Source organism: Hypanus sabinus, chromosome 22 (genome assembly GCF_030144855.1).
Source record: "Hypanus sabinus isolate sHypSab1 chromosome 22, sHypSab1.hap1, whole genome shotgun sequence".
Taxonomy (NCBI): Eukaryota; Metazoa; Chordata; class Chondrichthyes; order Myliobatiformes; family Dasyatidae; genus Hypanus; species Hypanus sabinus.
The window spans coordinates 52,225,175-52,244,435 of record NC_082727.1 but is presented as its reverse complement, the minus strand read 5'-3'; the positions used below and the strand labels follow the sequence as shown (position 1 = coordinate 52,244,435).

Sequence of the window (19,261 nt, the reverse complement as noted above, 5' to 3'; positions counted from 1 at the left end):
TATGGCAGTTTGCAAAGTTGTACCTCCAGTGCTTTATTGAAATTTTTTCCTGTCATTTTCTTGAATAACTTTTTGGATTGACATTATGAAATTAAAACATTAGTAGATTTTTAAATAATCTGCAGTTGACAGATTTTACATATAGATTGATGGCTTTAAAATGTATTTACATGCAGAGATAGAATTATGACACAAACAAGATAAAATCTGCAGATGCTGGAAATCCAAGCAACACACACAATATGCTGGAGGAACTCAGCAGGCCCGTCTCGCTGAAGGGTCTTGTCCAGAAACACTGACTGCACTTTTTCCCATAGACACTGCCTGGCCTGCTGAGTTCATATTTATGGTGTTCAAAACAGACATCATAATTCTGAGCATTTTGTGTTTGTTGCACAGAATTATGATGTCGGTTTTGAACACTTGGCTAATGCCTCAACTGTTGATGCTGGTTTGTGGTTATTGTACAGGCTTCTAGACCTCTCACTCAAACAGTAGTGCAAGTGGTGTCTTTGAATATTTTTAACTCCCAGTTAGCACAGGGGTGAAAGGTTTGCACAGGTTAAGGATGATTTTCCAGAGTGGCTCAGCAAGCTTGAAGGGTCAAAGGTCCTCATTCTGTTTTTTGTCTGGATATTTATATCTATGTTAGTGAGACGCTTATGAAATTTCAGTAGGGTAATTGGGATGGAGTTACATACAAGAAACACCAGGCAATGACCAATGCTCTCCAATAAAGGAGAGTACAAGTTCCTTGATATACTACGTGGCGTTATGATTAGCTGATACACTACAGCTGGCCACATCCTGAGAGTGGAGATAGGCTCTTAAATTAGTACAGGTGTCAAAGGATATGGGGAGAAAGCAGAAGAATGGGGTTGAGTGGGATAACTTGATGGGACAAATGACCTAATTCTGCCCCTAAGTCTTGTGAATTCAAAAGAGAATTCACAAGGAAGGATACCATCACAGTCTTAAATTGTGCCTTGCAGATGGTTTGTGAAGCAAGGAAGTGAACCGCTTGTCACAGAATACAGAGGATTTACCTCTCGAGTCCACAGAATCTTTCCAACACACATAGGGCACAAATCAAAAATACTCTCCTACAATGAACTTCAATATTCAGGTATCTCTGCATCACTCAAGACTCACCAGCCTGTTCGATTGCCTGCCAATCCATGAGCCTAACATAAGATTCATGCACCAGGACAGATCAATGTTTCGCGCTTGGCTGTTTCCCTAAACTCATTTCTCTAAATGAGTTTCCTGTTTCAGATTTCAGTTTCAAAGAACATTTTTTATCAAAGCAGGTGTCTGAGATTGGTCCTCCAGCAGGCAGCCACTAAACAAAGAAACACCATGGAACCCGTTCAGGAAAACATCAAACACCCAACACGTGAGGAAAAAAGAACAGACTGTGCAAACAGCAAACAAACAACGCAGAGAACATCAAACATTAAAGCAGCAGTATTCAGTTTAGTTCAGATCAGCACCACACCGCTGGCCAATGCAGGCCAGACGGCCATTCCTGGCTGAAGCACCCCAGTCCGCATCAATGACCCCGACCAAACTGGTCAAAAGCAGCAAAAATAATGATTAACCAGTGTTACGAATGTGCCACAACTCTGAGGGGCCGAAGGGTACAAAGTCACCCCCCTCCTTTTTGAGAATCGCAAGATCGCTATTAATTCGGGTCTGGGACCCAGGAAACGAGAGAGAATCCACAAGGTTTTGGAATGTGTCCTGGCCTCAGCGAAACAAAGCCACAGAGAACGGCCACTGTCTCTTGGAGATGTAATTGTGTATTGAGTACTGTACTATTCATTGAAGCCCTCAGGGGATGACCAGAGTGTGCTGGTTGAGGGATTGCATCATCCCAACCTGAGACCCCGTGAGTAAGGATAAAAGACGGTCTGAGGAACAACCCCTTTAGACGCACCAGGAGAAATACTGGAAATCCCGTGACAGCGTTTAATAGCAACAGCCGGAGGGGGCTCGTGTGCGTCCTTTACCTCGCCTTGGATTGGCGGCCTCCCCACGGAAGAATGGCTTAGCTAAAGGAGAGGCCACGAGTGAACGGCCACACCGGGACTCCGACGGATCGAAATCATAAAAAGGAAAGCCGGCAAGTTTCTAAAAATCTCTCTCTCTCCAACAAAAGGCAGCAGCCTGAATGAACTGAGTGACTTTTATATTTCCATCGGACAATACATTTAATTCCTAGACAATGATAGAGCTATTTCTTATTATTATTATACCCACACTTTTAGATTTAGTATTGATGACATATATTATCTGTATGTTTGCATTCATATTAATTTTTGTGTATTTTTACTAATAAATACCATTAAAAATAGTACCATCAGACCTCAATGGACCTCTCTATCTTTGCTGGTAAGTGACCTACTTACGGGGTTTGTAAAAAAAGTGGGGGCTCATCTGGGATTTGATACCAAATTGGAGGGCCAGTGAATCGGGATTGTAAGTCCAAAGGTGGGTCTGGTTGCGTGGGTAACCAGATGGGAAACCAGCAAAGATGGATGTGGATGAATTTATAGAAAACCCGACTCTGGATGCGCTAGAGGCGGCCAGAAAGTCAGACTTGATAAATATTGCGAAAGGACTAAACCTCGTAGAGGTGAGGTTGTCGATGAAAAAGCGGGAGGTGCGGAGGGCCATAACTCAGTATTATATAGTGAAGAATGTGTTTTCTGCTGAGGTATTAGAAAATTTCCCTGAAAAGGTACCAGCCAGTGGGACGACTCAGTTAGAGTTGGAGAAATTAAGGTTGGAACATGAAATTAAGTTAAAGAAGCTGGAAGCAGCTGAAAAGGAGGAAAGGGCCAAAAGAGAGAAGGAGAGAGCCGAGAAGGAGAGAGAGTATGAGGAGAAAGAGAAACAGAGGCAACATGAGTTGGACATGGAGAAGTTAAGGCAAGAGCGAAGAGCTCAAGGGTTTGACCGAGAGGAGAGATTTAATGTAAGTCAGGAGTTTAGGTTAGTACCTCCGTTTGAGGAGACAGATGTTGATAGTTATTTCTTGCATTTTGAAAAGGTGGCAGTGAGTCAGAAGTGGCCCAAAGAGCAGTGGGTGGCGTTGTTACAAAGTGTGTTAAAAGGGAAGGCACAACGGGCATATGCGGCATTGTCCATGGAGGAGGCGGAGTCTGAGAATTATGAGAAAGTAAAGGAGGCCCATCTTCGGACCTACGAATTGGTACCTGAAGCCTATAGACAAAAGTTCAGAAATTTAAAGAACGGGTGGAATCAGACGTATGTAGAGTTTGCCAATGAGAAGGGTGTGCTCTTGGATCGTTGGTGTGCAGCAGAAATAGTGGAAGAAGATTTTTGGCGTCTCAGGGAGTTAATTCTGATTGAGGAATTTAAAGGTTGTGTTTCGGAGGATATCTGGATGTGTTTGAATTAGAAGCCAAATAAGTCCATCTCCGAATTTGCTAGGTTCTCAGATGAATATACCCTAACCCACAAGACAAAGTTTTCCTCGAATAAAAGTTACCAGAGAGACTGTGGGAACGGTAGAGAAAGCCCGCCGGCTGAGGCAGAGATCCCGCCGGGAGCTTGGGGTAAAATTAAGGAGGAGGAAAGGCAAGACGGCAGGAGAGGTCCTGGCTTGACCTATTTCAATTGTGGAAAGGTGGGTCATATCGCATCTAAGTGCCTTGCTCAGAGGAAGGAGGTAGGAAAAGGGAGAGCAGCAGTCCCTCCAGGATGTGTTGTGGTGATCAGTAAATCGATGAGAGAGCCCCAGGTAGACAGAGTATGAGAAGGGTCTGAGAAATGTATTTCAGAAGGAACCGTGTCTGGGAGAGATGGAGACACACCAGTTCCAGTGCGGATCTGGAGAGACATGGGAGCTGAACTGTCATTGATTAGCAGTAAGATACTAGATTTTGGTCGCAAGACTGGAGAGGTAGCTTTGAGAGGCATAGGAAAAGGGACAGAAGCAGTGCTCTTGCATAGGATCATTATAAATTGTGAGCTGGTATCTGGACCAGTTGAAATAGGGGTGCGATCAGAATTCCCGAGAACTGACGTAGACATCCTTCTGGGTAACGATTTAGCTGGTGGTGACGTTTGGTCGGCCATGGAGCTGATGAGCCAGCCTGTAAGTGTTGAGGTCCCACCCCCAGATTCCAAGATCTACCCCGCATGCACGACCACTCGCAGCATGTCGAGAAAGGCAGCTGAGAACGAGACCAGTTTAAATCCGGCCAGTATTGATTTGGCCAAGACGTTTTTACCGACCCTGTACCAAGAGGTTTTAGAGGGTGGTAAAACGGAGAATAGGAAAGTGAAAGAGAGTAAGTGAAAGAGAGTAAGGGTAAGGAGGGTCCTGCCCTTAGCCAGAAGGAAATTTATAGAGGCACGAAGTAAAGATGAGAAACAGATAAGGCTGTCAAAAGGTCCAGGGTTGGACATGGATGATCTGTCTGGTTTGGCAGAACTGTTTGAAGAAGTTGAAAATTCCGAAGGTGTTCCCGATAATAAAATAAGGGCAGTCCTAGATGAAAAGGATGCCATTACCTTGAAGAAGTCTGCTGGGTTGGCAGATGAGGTTGTTTCAGCCCGCGGGATTGAGTTTACTCCGGAAGGGAGTTGCCCAGAGAGTAACTGGGAGGATCAGGGGAATTTAGAATTTGAAAAGGGTATGGGTATTGAAAGCCTGGAAGAGGCAGATGTCCCGTTTGAGTGTGTTCAAGATGTGGATGCATGTGGTACTGAACCTAGAAATGGAGCTCAGAAAAAGTCTGAGGTATTTGATTCCGTTGAAAAGGAATGTAGTCCTTGTGGGTCAGATGGACTTGGTTCAGTGAAGAAAGGGTTAACCTTGGTAATAGTGGGAAGTGAGAATTCCCAGTTATTTGTGCTCGAAGGTGTGTTAAAAGTTAGTGAGGAGATAAAAGGTGGTGAAGTGAATATTATTATTGAAGGAAAAGGGAAAAGTGTAGTTCCTAAATTGAATGAAGAAAATTTAAAGTCTGGATTGATGTCAGAATCAGCAACAAGGCTACAGAGACAATGGCTTGGTAACGCGGTGCCTGCGAATCAATTACAGGCTGATTTGGAATGTAAAGGTGCCCCACACGCTATTGTTATTCAAGAGAGTGCTGTGAAGAGGCATAATTTGAAATGCTGTTTGGACCAAGAGTTTAAACTGAAAACTAATAGCATGAAGGGTCCTGAAGAGAAAACTAGCAACTTGCTTAAAATTAAAGAATTGTGTGGAAATTCGGAAAATGGTCTAAGTTTGGAAAACCTTGTTGATAAAATAACTCCTATGAAAGGAGCATGCAAAGGCCTATTCCACACTGGTATACAAGCTAACCACGTGGGAGTTAACTGGAAACGGGGCGAGGGTTGATGGGATGCCATTTTAAATAACATGATCCGGTTTTAAGGGATTTCAACAAAGCATGTGAATAATAAAGACAACCCCCAGGGAAGATTGACTGTTAAGTTTGAAAGTAACATAAAGATTAGTATTTGCATGAACTTTTGTAGTATACATGTAAGCTAAGATCACAACTCTTTATTTTTGTTTGCTGAAGAAAAGGAAAATAAAAATAGATGGTTATTAAATTGGAGTCTGATGCTACAAGACTTTATTAAGGTACAAGGTGTTAAGATATTAAAGGAAGTGACAATGTAATCGTTAACTGTTTAGATGCTGAATTGAATGTATAACTGTATTACTCTGTAGTGAAAAAAACTCTTTTGTATTGTTAGATTCTAAAATCCTGTAAGACTCTGTATTAATTCATTTTTACTGATGGTAAAAATCTTTGAAGGAAGGGAATGTTACGAATGTGCCACAAATCTGAGGGGCCGAAGGGTACAAAGTCACCCCCCTCCTTTTTGAGAATCGCAAGATCGCTATTAATTCGGGTCTGGGACCCAGGAAATGAGAGAGAATCCACAAGGTTTTGGAATGTGTCCTGGCCTCAGCAAAACAAAGCCACAGAGAACGGCCACTGTCTCTTGGAGATGGAATTGTGTATTGAGTACTGTACTATTCATTGAAGCCCTCAGGGGATGACCAGAGTGTGCTGGTTGGGGATTGCATCATCCCAACCTGAGACCCCATGATTAAGGATAAAAGACGGTCTGAGGAACAACCCCTTTAGACGCACCAGGAGAAACACTGGAAATCCCGTGACAGCGTTTAATAGCAACAGCCGGAGGGGGCTCGTGTGCGTCCTTTACCTCGCCTTGGATTGGCGGCCTCCCCACGGAAGAATGGCTTAGCTAAAGGAGAGGCCACGAGTGAACGGCCACACCGAGACTCCGACGGATCGAAATCATAAAAAGGAAAGCCGGCAAGTTTCTAAAAATCTCTCTCTCTCCAACAAAAGGCAGCAGCCTGAATGAACTGAGTGACTTTTATATTTCCATCGGACAATACATTTAATCCCTAGACAACGATAGAGCTATTTCTTATTATTATTATACCCACACTTTTAGATTTAGTATTGATGACGTATATTATCTGTATGTTTGCATTGATATTATTTTTGTGTATTTTTACTAATAAATACTGTTATAAATAGTACCATCAGACTTCAACGGACCTCTCTACCTTTGCGGGTAAGTGACCCAGTTACGGGGTTTGTAACACCAGAATCCAGGAGCGCGGGCACATTAACCACAATGTCCCCCAAAATCCTCACTGATTAATCCTGGCAATGGTGATCCCAAGACTCCTGCACTTTCCACCAATGGCAGCTAGTGTGAGGGGAAGGAAGACCAATCAAAAACAGGCGGGCAGTGCTACACCCCCGCCCATCCTCCAGTCTTGGCCTCATTGTCCTTAACCTTCGAGCGTATTCCCAGTGCAGCTCATTATATAATCTTTCCACAGATTATCACTTAGACACACACTTGGTAAAACTATATAATACCATCACTGCTGTACACCGCAATGTCCATGTTGAAATGGCTTAGAGCAACGGAACAGCTATCTGGACAACAAAATAAACTCAGGAACTGCATTCCCCCTCCTTTTAATGTAGATGATGTATGCAATTACTGCTAAATACAGTCCTGTAGCAAACTTTCTGTACTCTTGGGACCTGGGATGAGAGGTAAAATATACTCCAATCACAGACCAAATCAACACGTTGATTCATTCCCCTATTCTTACGTCTTGGAACCACTATGCAAACAGTGTCAATCTGTGTAATGTTTCTCGACTGAACAGTAGTTGGGTTATTGTGTCCGATAAAGCTGCCTCCAGATTACAAGCCATCTCCTGAAGGGGATTTCAGAGCTATTTGGCATTGAGTCATCAAACCACCTGAGTGAAAATAGAAAATGGATGAAAATATTTAAAAAGCTGCAGACAAAAACAGTGATACTTAAAATTTATTTGTGATTTTTTTTCCTCACTTGGTCTGCTCAGTAGTGTGAATTACGGTACAGGGAATGAGAGAGAGCAAAGGATTTTGAGTAACTGCAAAGTTTGCCTATGTATTGTGAAGCACTTCAAACAACACAACACAATGGTACTTTCTCGCAACATGGGAGTCATAGCGTACTACAGTATAGAGAGTGGCCCTTGGACCCATCTAGTCCATGCCAATTTATTATTCTGCCTTGACCCATCCACCTGTACCTGGTCAATATCTCTCCATACCCCTCCCATCCATGTTCTTAATTATCCAAACCAATGTTGAAAGTGAACCCACATTCACCACTTCAACTGGTAGCTCGTTCCACACTCTCACCACCCTCAGAGTGAAGAAGCTCCCACATGTTCCACTTAAACATTTCACCTTTCACCCTTAACCTATGACTTCCTGCTGTAGTCTCACCCAACCTCAGTGGAAAAGGCCTACTTGCATTCACCCTGTTTATATCCCTCATCGGAGTGGAAAGACCAGGTGGTCGAGTGTGCAACGGTCAGAATAATCCTAATACTGAAGCTAAGTAAGTAACAGCTGCAGGTAACTCAGCAACATCCACAATCAATTTATTACTAATCACAGTTTTTTTTTAAAAAGTGACAGCAGCAAAGAACAAGAAATGTTTTTGTCGTTCACTTAAGACAAGTCTATTAAATGCGGTTCCCTTTAGTGGATCACAGCACCACTCAAGCACAAGGAGCCTTGCTTTCTTCAGCATTTACAAAGTAACAGTAGCAACAGTTACAGGGAGCTTTATATCTGACTGTGCGGTACCTGACTATGGAACGATTCATGGCCATCTAGCGTGGGAAATGTGTTCTCTTCCTCGCCAATGCGATTCCTCGTTTTGTTGAGCAGAAAATGTACAAAAAGCAAATGAACATGCAGAGATCGGGCCTAGAGATTACAGACAGCAATTTAAACACAGAAATATTGACCAAATGCCAAGCTTCATCAACAAAACAGGCTGTGTCAGTGCCATGGACTGCTAATTAAAATGTAAGCTCAACTCTTTTTTTTAAACCAGCCATATTTCTTCACTTAATAACCCAGGAACATTCCCCTTTGACCAAACTCAGATGCAGCTTAGTCCCCTACTGGACCTCTTCATACCAACAGCTGCATGAGGTTTTAGGATGTCTCAGGTAATCTGTCTATGTAATTGATAACATCACATGATCGGATAGGTTGCCCACACAAACTAGACCATTCAAAAGGCAGACTTGAGTTCAAATCGAACAATACTGTCGTCTAACTTCAGGTGATATAATTAATTCTATTACATAAATAAGTGATAGGGAAGGTATCAGAAAAATTATCTCCAAGTACTTCTGGGAAAAACCTTCAGCACCTTTTCCCACCAGCAGGAGAACGCAACTGAGGCCTAATACAAACACAGCTCAGTTATACTGTTTTGACTTGGGTTATAAAAGTAAATTGGAAACTTGTGTTGAATTTTATCCTGGGATTTAAGCCTCAGAGGAGAAGTCCTGTTCTAACACTACTGCAGTTTACTTACGTCCACCAACCCCCTCCCCCCAATGTGTTTCTTTTGGCCATAACCTTGACTTCTTTTCAGCAATAACCATCAAACCCAGATACTGTATACACACAAACTTGTAACTCTTTCAACACTGTAGTTCTGTAACCAACCCAGAAACAGAGCAAATGGGAGATGAATGCAAGCCTTCAAAATCACTTACTTCTCTCTTTACAGCTTGGTGATGCTCCCACAGTCGGTGAGGCAAGGAGACACACCATCAGCACTTTCAATACTCTCACATCTTGGGCTTCACACCAAGGAAAGGTTACTCAGAGGAGCACAAAGTCAAGTTAATAAAATACCTCTCTCTATCTCACCTTAATTATTTTTTATAACTGCACGGACCAACCATTGCTCTGAGCAGGAAATTTCTAAGCGGCCTGAAAACTGCACGGCACTTGAATAAAAAAAATTATATAAAAGAAAATTTCAGCTGCGTGGCATCAAAGCTGATGTGCGCAGGTGTCTTTCAGTGACAACGCAGTTCAGAGGGAACAGTGCTCAAAACTGTCTTCCTTTCCCCTTATTTCTCCCAGCTATTCACCCTCCAAGATCCTGCTCAATTGGGAAGATCAATCCTTCCTAAATTGATACACAAACCCCCACACGTCACTAGATGTCACTGGGCAGCAACTTGACAAGAACAGAGGTTAATTTTTGGTCTCAGTAGGTTATACAAGGTGCCACCGATTGATTCCCAGCAGAGAACATTTCTTTTTAAACACACCGCGCAGAAACAGCACCCAGGACCTCCTTGACTATACATCACACCGCCTAAAGTCACTCAGCCAGTGAGGATGAGGATCAATCCCTGTCCCAGTTTTCCGGGTAGGGTGATGGAGGGAGGGTGTAATAAGATACTAAATGAGAAACAGAGGCGTTGGTAAGGAAAATGAATGCTTCCCTACAACTGAATTCAAGCTCTCTATTCTGTTCCCTAGCAGGTCCTTGTTGCTCTTCTAAAACAGTGGAGTAACATTTGCTACCTTCCAGAATGAACAGGACCTCCTAATCTGGTATCATCAAAGACAAGATCTAGCTTCACTTGGATAGTCAAAGCGTAATCTGGAACAGTCAATGTGGTTTTGTGCATAGGAGATCATGTTTGACATATCTTTTTGAAGCTTTCAAAAATGAACATAGGACAGTGGCCTTCATCAGTCAGAGCATCTAGTTTAGGAGTATGGATATTATATTGTAGTTACATTAGTCATTGGGGAGGCCACACTTGGGAGTACTGTGTACAATTTTCATCAGCCTGTTATAGGAACGAGATTGCCAGGCTGTAGAGGATGGAAAAGAGACTTACAAAGATGCTGCCTGGATTAAAGGGCCTAAATTATATGGAGAGGTTGGCCAAACTGGATCTTTGTTCCCTGGAGTGCAGGAGAATGAGAGATTATAATGACCTCTTCCAGCCAGTGCAGGGAGCTGGAAAGCGTTGGGCTCCGAGAGTTTTAGAGCACCTGAATTGGTTAATTGTTGTTTAACGAGTCATAATCGTTTAGATTTCTTTGTGTTTTCTTGAGCGATTCGCTCATTGTAATGTGGTGCTTTCTGTATAAATTTGTTAAGTTTATTTTGATAGGCTCAGGAATGCTATGTAATTTGTACTATTAAAGCAAAGGTCCAGTTAGCACTAATCATGGGGTCCTTGTTTTGAGAACATTGTCTCATGGTGTCACTCAGCCAAGCCACTCATGTTCTGTTGAAATTCTGAAGAACAAATGTTGGTTTCTGTCTCTGCATCGGAGTTTGTCTTTCCTCTGCACTTGGGTTCTGACATCACCAGTGCACATCATGGCAGAGATGACCAAATAGAAATTTATAAAGTCATGCGGGGTATAGACAAGATGGACAGTCATCATCATTTCCCCAGCGTTGGGACACAGATACTAGATAAGAAAGAAGAGATTTATAAGAAAAGTTTTTTGGGGAACCTGCAACAAACTGCCACAGGAGATGGTCAGGGCAGATACAACTGTACCACTTCAAAGGAATTTGTATAGATCCATATAGGGGAAGGGTTTGGAGATTTATTGGCCAAATGTGGGACTATAAGAAGGATGCTGTCATCAGCATGAACCAGTGGGCTAAAGGGCCCGTTTCCATGTCGTATGACTCCGTGACTAACAAGTTCACAAGAAACAACAGAACACACCGGTGGGATCACTCAACCATCAGACTCTTGAACAAAGTGGATAACTTCACTTGCTCCAGCATTGAAATGCTCCCACAACCAATAGACTCACTTTTCTTCCAAGGATTTTTCATCTCATTCTCAATATTTATTGCTTATTTATTTATATTACCGTTTCTTCTTTCTGTTTGCACAGTTTATTGTCTTCTGCGCTCTGGTTGAAAGGTCTAGTTTGGCAGTTGTTCGTTGATCCTGTTACAGTTACTAATTTATAGATTTGTTAAGTATGCCCACAAGAAAATGAATCTCAGGGTTGAAATTGGCAACATAAATGTACTTTGATAATAAAATTTACTTTGCACTTTGAACAATAATAAGTGCAGCTTAGCAACCTAACATAAGACCAAAAGCTCTTTAGAAACTATCTGCTTTTGATATTCAAAAAAACAGGCTTACTAGACCCTAAAATAAACTCAGTTTGCAGCAGACAGGACTTGCTTTGATAAGATTAGAGATGCCTTTTTTCTCTCTACAGGCTGTTATACATGTTCTCAACTGGGCAGAAAGTAAATGCCGAACATTTGCCAATTTCAAAAACAAAGCTCGCAAAAGCAGCAAGATGAATCATTTGCAAACAGCTTGGGGGATTAAAAATTTAAAAAATAAATAAAGAGCAAAAATAAGGTTTCTTATCCAGACCAGCTGACATAAAGAATCATATCTGCAGCAATCCAAATGCAGAGTAGCTTAGCTTTTGATAACTTAGTAAAATAATAACTCATGAAAGAAATATTAGACAACTTACTCTTCTCAGTTCCACGATTAATTTCAAAAAAACAGCCTTGCTAGCTAATGCATAGGCAGATAGATTATCTAAATGCGCAATACGTCTCTGGAAAGAGTGTTGCTGCAGCCAAGTTTTCTCAGATCTCAACAGCTTTTTGTAAATGGAAGTCTATGCACAGTTATTATTTGCCCATCAATGAGTCCAACTTTAGAGGAGCAGAGGGACGCAGTACATGGAGGGCGGTTCATAATCAGTTGCTTTCCTGGTCCCAGTCTGCAATAAGCAGCATGATCCCTTTAAGTAGAACGCATTCTAAACAGAATCATTCACGTAGCAGCATGGACAAGACAGGAGGCCAAGAGGACCAAGGGTCCTGAGTGAAACAACTGGGTGATTCAGCATTGTGTGGAGTTTACCAATCGTCCCCTTGTTATACACTGCGTGGAATATACATGAGTAATTTACATGACATTTTGGCCCCTTCAGATTCTAAATCAAATAATGAAGACTGTGCTCTTGTCAAGTGTCTGCTATAATAACTAAGAATCAGTTGAAATGTGTACAGTAACCAGAGCAGCTGCTTTGGCCCTGAGGAGCTGAGGCATGGGCAGACTGGCCTTGAATGTGGGGCAATCTGCAGGGTCAGGTGGTCTGTTCCAGCTCATGTTTTCTTGTGTTCATCTCACTTGTAGCTTTGGGCCAAGTTTCTACAACATTGAGATTGCACAGTCTAGACCAGGAGTTCCCAACCATTTTTACGTCATGGACCCCTACCATTAACCGAGGGGTCCGTAGATCCCAGGTTGGGAACCCCCTGGTCTAGATCGTGACTGCACTAAACCTAAAGGAAGTCTACCCACCAACCTAGTGCCTTTGGAACAGTGGGAGCATACCAGAGGACCCAGGTGAAACCTACTTGGTCACGGGGAGCACGTGCATGCTCCAAACCAACAGCTCTGGAGGTCAGGGCTGAATCCACGTCACTGCAGCTGCAACAGTGGCATTTGCAATTTTGTTTTCTTTACTTCAGGTTTGCTCTACAAGGTTGCTCCATGATAAAGAAGGTTTTTAATTTTGTATCATAACCTTTCCATTGTGAGAGGTCCAGTTCCCGCACAGGACACTGCCATGCCAGTCATCATGTGCCGTGTTGTATGAAGTGGGTAATCATAATCTTTCCACGACGGTGATTGTTATCAGCAAATTTTTCTACAGTAGTGGTTTGCCACTGCCTTCCTCAGGACAGTGTCGACAGATATCAGTACTCTTCAGAGATTGTCTGCCTGGTGTCACTATAACCAGGACTTGCGATGTGCACCAGTTCCTCATTCAACCATCCACCACCTGCTCCAATGACTTCACATGACCCTGGCCGGGGGGATACACTGGTGCTACACCTTGCCCAAGAGTCACCTGCAGGCTACCAGAGAGAAGAAGCTCCTAAACTTCCATTGGTAGATACATAATTCCACCCTGCCACCCAGCTATGCCACGATACCTGAGTCAATAACTTGACAGTTTCAGAAATTACAGTAGCATCTGCCACTGATTTTCCCTGTAACCTATTCCTTCTGATGAAAGATTCTGGATGTTTGCCTTTCCACAGGTGTCACCTGAACCGCTGGAGTATTTCAGAGTTCAAAGTAAATTTATTATCAAAGTACATACATGTCATCATCACTTACAACCTTGAGATTCATCATATTGCGGGCATACTCAATAAATCTATTGAATAATAACCACAATAGAACCAATGAAAGATTGCATCAACTTGGGCGTTCAACCAGAGTGCAAAACACTACAAACTGTGCAAATACGAAAAACATTAAGAGTAAATAAACAAACAATATCAAGAATATAAGATGAAGAGTCCTTGAAAGTGAACCCATTGGTTGTGGGAACATTTCAATGATGACGCAAGTGAAGTTATCCCCATTGGTTCAAGGGCCTGATGGTTATGGGATAATAACTGTTCCTGAACCTGGTAGTGTGAGTCCTGAGGCTCCTGTACCTTCTTCCTGGTGGCAGCAGTGAGACAAGAACATGAACAGGATGGTGGGTGTCCCTGACAATGGATGCTTCTTTCCTGCCACAGCATTCCATGTTGACATGCTCAATGGTCAATTTCCAGCACATTCAGTATTTATTTCAGATTTTCAGCATCTGCAGTCATTTGATGTTCAATTACTGGACATGAAAACCCTGCGCTGCATGAACAGACTGAAATTTCTCAATGTAGGTTAACAGATTGAGCACCAAATCTTTAAATCTAGCCATAGTAATTATATTTTTAAAACTTTTATGATCAACAAAAAAATGGAAATTAATTTTGGTGTCCAAAATCTTCTTAGAATTTAAGTCTGCTGCTTGGAAGATTTGCCAACAAATCTCAACGTGGCTGAAATCTATTTGTCGGGCTCATTTGATTTCAGTGTTTTATTAGTTGGCATTTGAATCTCTAACTTTAGCAGCAATACAACTTGCATTAAAGCAATCTAGATTTGCATATCAAAAAATTGTTGTTTTACTTCTGTTAAACTGTACGAATACCATTCTAGATGTATACAGAAGGCACATATACCCATTTAGTCTGAATGCTTGGTCATAAGAAATAAGGACTAACGAACCGTTAAGCACTTATTAGAAGCAGCCAATTAAATGCCTCATTCCCATTAATATGTAAACTCCTTGACAGATCTAGACTTGTGATCTTTTATTTCCAGTCATTTAACATATTTTAGTGTTAGTATAATTGACGTGAACTAATTTGAAGGAATTTTCATTGAAAAGAAGCTTGTTATAACCAGCACCAACAATGATAGCACCCAGCATAACAGCATTCATCCATCATGATCTGTCCAAAATATTAACAGTGAAATGAGTAATCAGCACAATCTGAAGATAATAGTGTCTACTTAAAGGGTATGATGTAAAATTGCCTTTGAAAGCTGGAAGGTCATTGTAATGTTCAGTCTGTTCTCTCCTCACAGATGCTACCTGACCCAATGATTACTTCCAGCATTTTCTGTTTTTACTTATAATTGCCTTCAATTGAGTGCCGTCATGACCAATTCAGCTGCTTGCTCTCCATCTGGTCTAAACATGCTCTAAAGTCTTTTGCCTTTGTTGAAAAGGCCGTAATTATTAAAATATTCTTGACAAACCTCTCATTGTTAGACAGGCACAAGGGCAAATCAATTTTCCATCAGCAATTTCATACACAGTGACATGTTGGAACACTTCTTCCACAGTCCAAGATTGTATTTCAGCACCAGCTCCCGGTAAAACTGATCAACATCAAATTGGATTTATTTTGTAGTAGGAAAGATTGTGAATGGTCAACAAGACTGACAAACTGATTGCGGACTTCAGGAAGGGGAATGATGGCCAAAGTGTAAGGAACAACAGAACCACAGACCTGTCCATATCTTTTCCAAAAAGGGTGTATTCACAAATATTCTTGTGAGTATGCTGACTCGTGTGCAAGTCAATTTACTCACACACAAGAGCTGCTGTTGAAGCAGGATTCTTGAAACTCCATGAGAACTTCAGGAGAAGGAGAATTATGTATTATTGGAAAGAATATCAAATTTTCAATGGTTCAATGGTTCCACTTATTATCAGAGCATGTGTACAATATACAACCTGCAATTCTTATTCTTCTCAGACAACAGCCAAAAAGAAGAAAAACCCCAAAGAATGAATGACAGAAAAAAGCCAGTACCCCAAAGCCACCCTCCCCTCCAATGCACAAGCAGCAGCAAAGCTTCACCCCCCCCAACACAACTGAATCCTGCACATAATAGTTGATATTTTACAAATTCCATTGTGCCTTTCTGCTACTCAGCTGAATTACTTTCTCAAAAAGTGAATTTATCCCATATAAACATGGCATAATGCAGGCATCATTTGTCCACCGCTGCTTGTAATGCCCATGCTGCCAGTGTACCGTGTGTCACTATGGTTCCCAACTGGCACAAACCCTGCAGAAATTGCTATTCACACTGACCTTGAGACAATTCCAACATTATGACATATAAATAGCTGAAAACCCTGCCTGAATGCCATTCAGTTTGCCCAGAAATGCCAAAATGATTTTGTTCTTGTATTTCCAGCCAAGAACATAATTCTATCATGAATCCTGGAAGCCTGCCAGACCAAGAGCACCGATATCAGAAACCCACGTAGAGTCAAATGCAGAAACATTATGTGGATTTTCTAGTGTAGTCTGTTTTGTCATATGCTTTTGTGATATCATTCTGGAGGAACGTTGTCTCATTTTTAACTGCATTGCACTTACGGTTTCTAAATGACAAATAAACTGAATCTGAATCTGAATTATTGTGGAGTTTTGTACAATAACTGTGGGAAGCACAGTGCAAATGCAGGTGGTGAAGTCTGACATCAGGCGCTGTCTTGTATGGAATTGGTACTTTCTCCCAGTGCCCAGGGTGCTCCATTGCCTTCCCATGTGCTGGTTGAAGGGTTAACGCTCCACTGACAATCACTCTGAGTGATGAGCGGCAGCATATCGGGAGTGTGTTTTGGTCAAAGTTACTGAGTCATGGAGTAAAGACACAGGTCCTTCAGCTTTCATGCTCGTCAACCACTGATGCCATTGTATTTCAGTAATATTTGAGCAATCTTGTAAATACATGGCTTGATTAAGCATTCTTGTTCATTTAAATAATTCACTACAGGTTATATGTCAAAATATGTGACTTCCATACATCATCACATACCACATGATATGTGCGCACCTTGTTTAAACACCAAGATAGACTCACGTTTCAAACTCCCATATCTTCTTTTGAATTAGTTTAATGCTGAGGTTCCCAATCTTTTTTATACCATGGACTAATACCATTAAGCAAGGGGTCTGTGGACCCCAGGTTAGGAACCCCTGGTTTGATGTTTTGAAGTTATGGAACATAACAGATACCTATCAATGTTAACCCTAGTTTCTGGTATTTGACGCATGGCCTTCTGTGCCTTGGTGATTCAAATGCTCACCTAGTCACTCGCTAAATTTTGTGAGAATCTCTGCCTCCACCAGCATCTCATGTGGTTTCACATCCCAACCCCACTTTCTGAGTCAAAAACCTGTCCTACACTTTATCTTAAAACAGGGATTCCCAACCTGGGGTCGATGGACTCCTCAGTTGATGATAGTCAGATATGCAATCAGATGGTATAAAATAGACTGGGAACCCCTATCTTAAAGCAATCCCCTCTGCTTTCATATACGTACTTCTGCTACGTGAAAAAGTTTCTATGATATCCATGAACCTCAACATTTTGTGTATCTTAATCACGTTCCACCAAGCAGCAACGAGCTCCACTACCCCCAGCCTCCTCCCCCCATAAGGAAACCCAGCTACTCTAGTCTCTCAAATGATATTCTCCATTCTGATGACATTCCTCTGCCTCCTCCCCAGTGCAATCATGTTCTTCCTGCAAGTGTGGAGAATCGAACTGCACACGGCATTCCGGCTACTGTCTAACTATCAATGCATAGAAGGCTCGGGGTCAGTTGCTGCAAAGTGGGGTTAGGTTAGGATTCATGGGTTCCCCCAGCTTGGCTTCCGTGGACCTCTTGCTTAATGGTATTGGCCCATGGCATAAAAAAAAGGGTGGGTACACCTGTATAATGGCCTCAGCAGACAAGGCAGGCCAAAGTTGAGAAAATCTGCAGGTGTTGGAAATCCAAAGCAACACACACACTATTTGGAGGAATTCATGGTCAGGCAGCATCTATGGAAAAGAGTAAACAGTTGACGCTTTGGGCCAAGACTCTTCCTCAGTCCAGTTTAGAATTAGAATTGGAATTTATTTCTTACATCCATCTCACAACATGAAGAAGAAAAATCTTTATGTTGCATCTCCATCGCTATGTACAAGCAATAAGGGAATCGTGGGGGGATATTGCCCAAACACTAAGATTGTATGCATAATTGTTTTGTATACATGAATGTACAATCAGATATGCAACCAGATCAATGTGTATTGATAAATCTGATGGCCTGGTGAAAGAAGCTGTCCCAGAACCTGTTGGTCCTGGCCTTACTACAGCAATACCATTTGCCAGACAGAAGCTGAAGCAGTTTGTAGCTGGGGTGGCTGGAGTCCCTGATGAACCTGCAGGCACTTTTTACACATCTGCTACTGTAAATGTTCTGAATAGAGGAAAGTTCACATCCACAGATGAACTAGGCTGTTTACACCACTCTCTGCAGTACGCTGCAATAGTACAGTTCCCGTACAGGCAGTGACACAGCCAGTCAGGATGCTCTCGAAGATACCCCTGTAGAAAGTCCCAAGGATTTGGGGACCCATGCCAAACATCAGCCGACTGAGGTGAAAGAGTACAGTCCAGGTGAGGTCCTCAGTGATGTGTACACTAGGGAACTTGAAACTACTTTCCCCTCTCATCTACAGTCCCATTGGTGTCAACAGGGCCTGTCTCCGTTTACTCTTTTCCATAGATGTTACTCGACCTGCTGAGTTCCCCCAGCATATCATGTGTGTTGCCGTGGTATGCCAAAGGACTGTTTCCATAGAGTGAAGGTCACAACAACAACCTGGTCTTCCATTCAGTGTCAACAAGACGAAGGAGCTGATTATAGACTTAAGGAAGGGAAAGTCAGGCGAACACACACCAGTTTTCATTGAGGGGGAAGCGGTGGTAAGGTTGAGCATCTTTAAGTTCCTGGGCATCGACATCTCTGAGGACCCAGCTCAATAATGCAATCAAGAAGAAGGCATGCCAGTGGCTCTACTTTGTTAGGACTCTGAGGAGATTCAGTACATCACCAAAGGCTCTTGCAAGTTTCTCTAGATGACAGTGGAGAGCATTCTGGCAGGTTACATCACAGCCTGGCATGGAGGCTCCAACTCACAGGGTCACAAGAGGTTACAGAGGGCTACACAGTCATCCAGACACAACCCGCCCAACCATCGAGGACATCTTCAAGGGGCAGTGCCTCAAGAGGGTGTCATCCATCACTAAGAACCACTACCATCCAGGACCCGCCTTCTTCTCATTACTATCGTTAGGGAGAGGTACAGGAGGCCTGAAGACCCACATTCAGCAGCTTATTAATAGCTTCCTCCCCGCTGCCATATGATTTCTGAATAGCCCGTGAACATTACTTAGCTATTCCGCTCTCTTGCACGACTTCTTTTGTAATTCATTGAAAAATTTTGTCTCACACTGTTCTCCTGCCACAAAAGAAAAATGTCACGACATATGACATTGATGATGCACCTGGTTCTTATTCTGACCTATTGTACAGTGTGTTCATTTAGCTTCAAATTGCAGCGTGAGAGGTGGATCTTGCAGAGCAGGTTTCAGACAGAATAAGGTC

At 42.4% G+C, this 19,261-nt stretch overlaps 1 protein-coding gene across 6 annotated transcripts in view; it reads right to left on the bottom strand.

Annotated features, from left to right (window-relative positions):
• The window catches only part of fam53b (family with sequence similarity 53 member B), a 130,712-nt gene that overhangs the window by 9,099 nt on the left and 102,352 nt on the right, over positions 1-19,261 (bottom strand). Inside the window, exon 4 of one of the 6 annotated variants that reach the window (XM_059947737.1) lies at positions 8,199-8,268. The exons of the other annotated variants lie outside the window; for them this stretch is intronic. Coding sequence (XP_059803720.1) covers positions 8,199-8,268 — 70 coding nt within the window. The remainder of the gene's footprint in view (positions 1-8,198; positions 8,269-19,261) is intronic. 6 annotated transcript variants of the gene reach the window in all.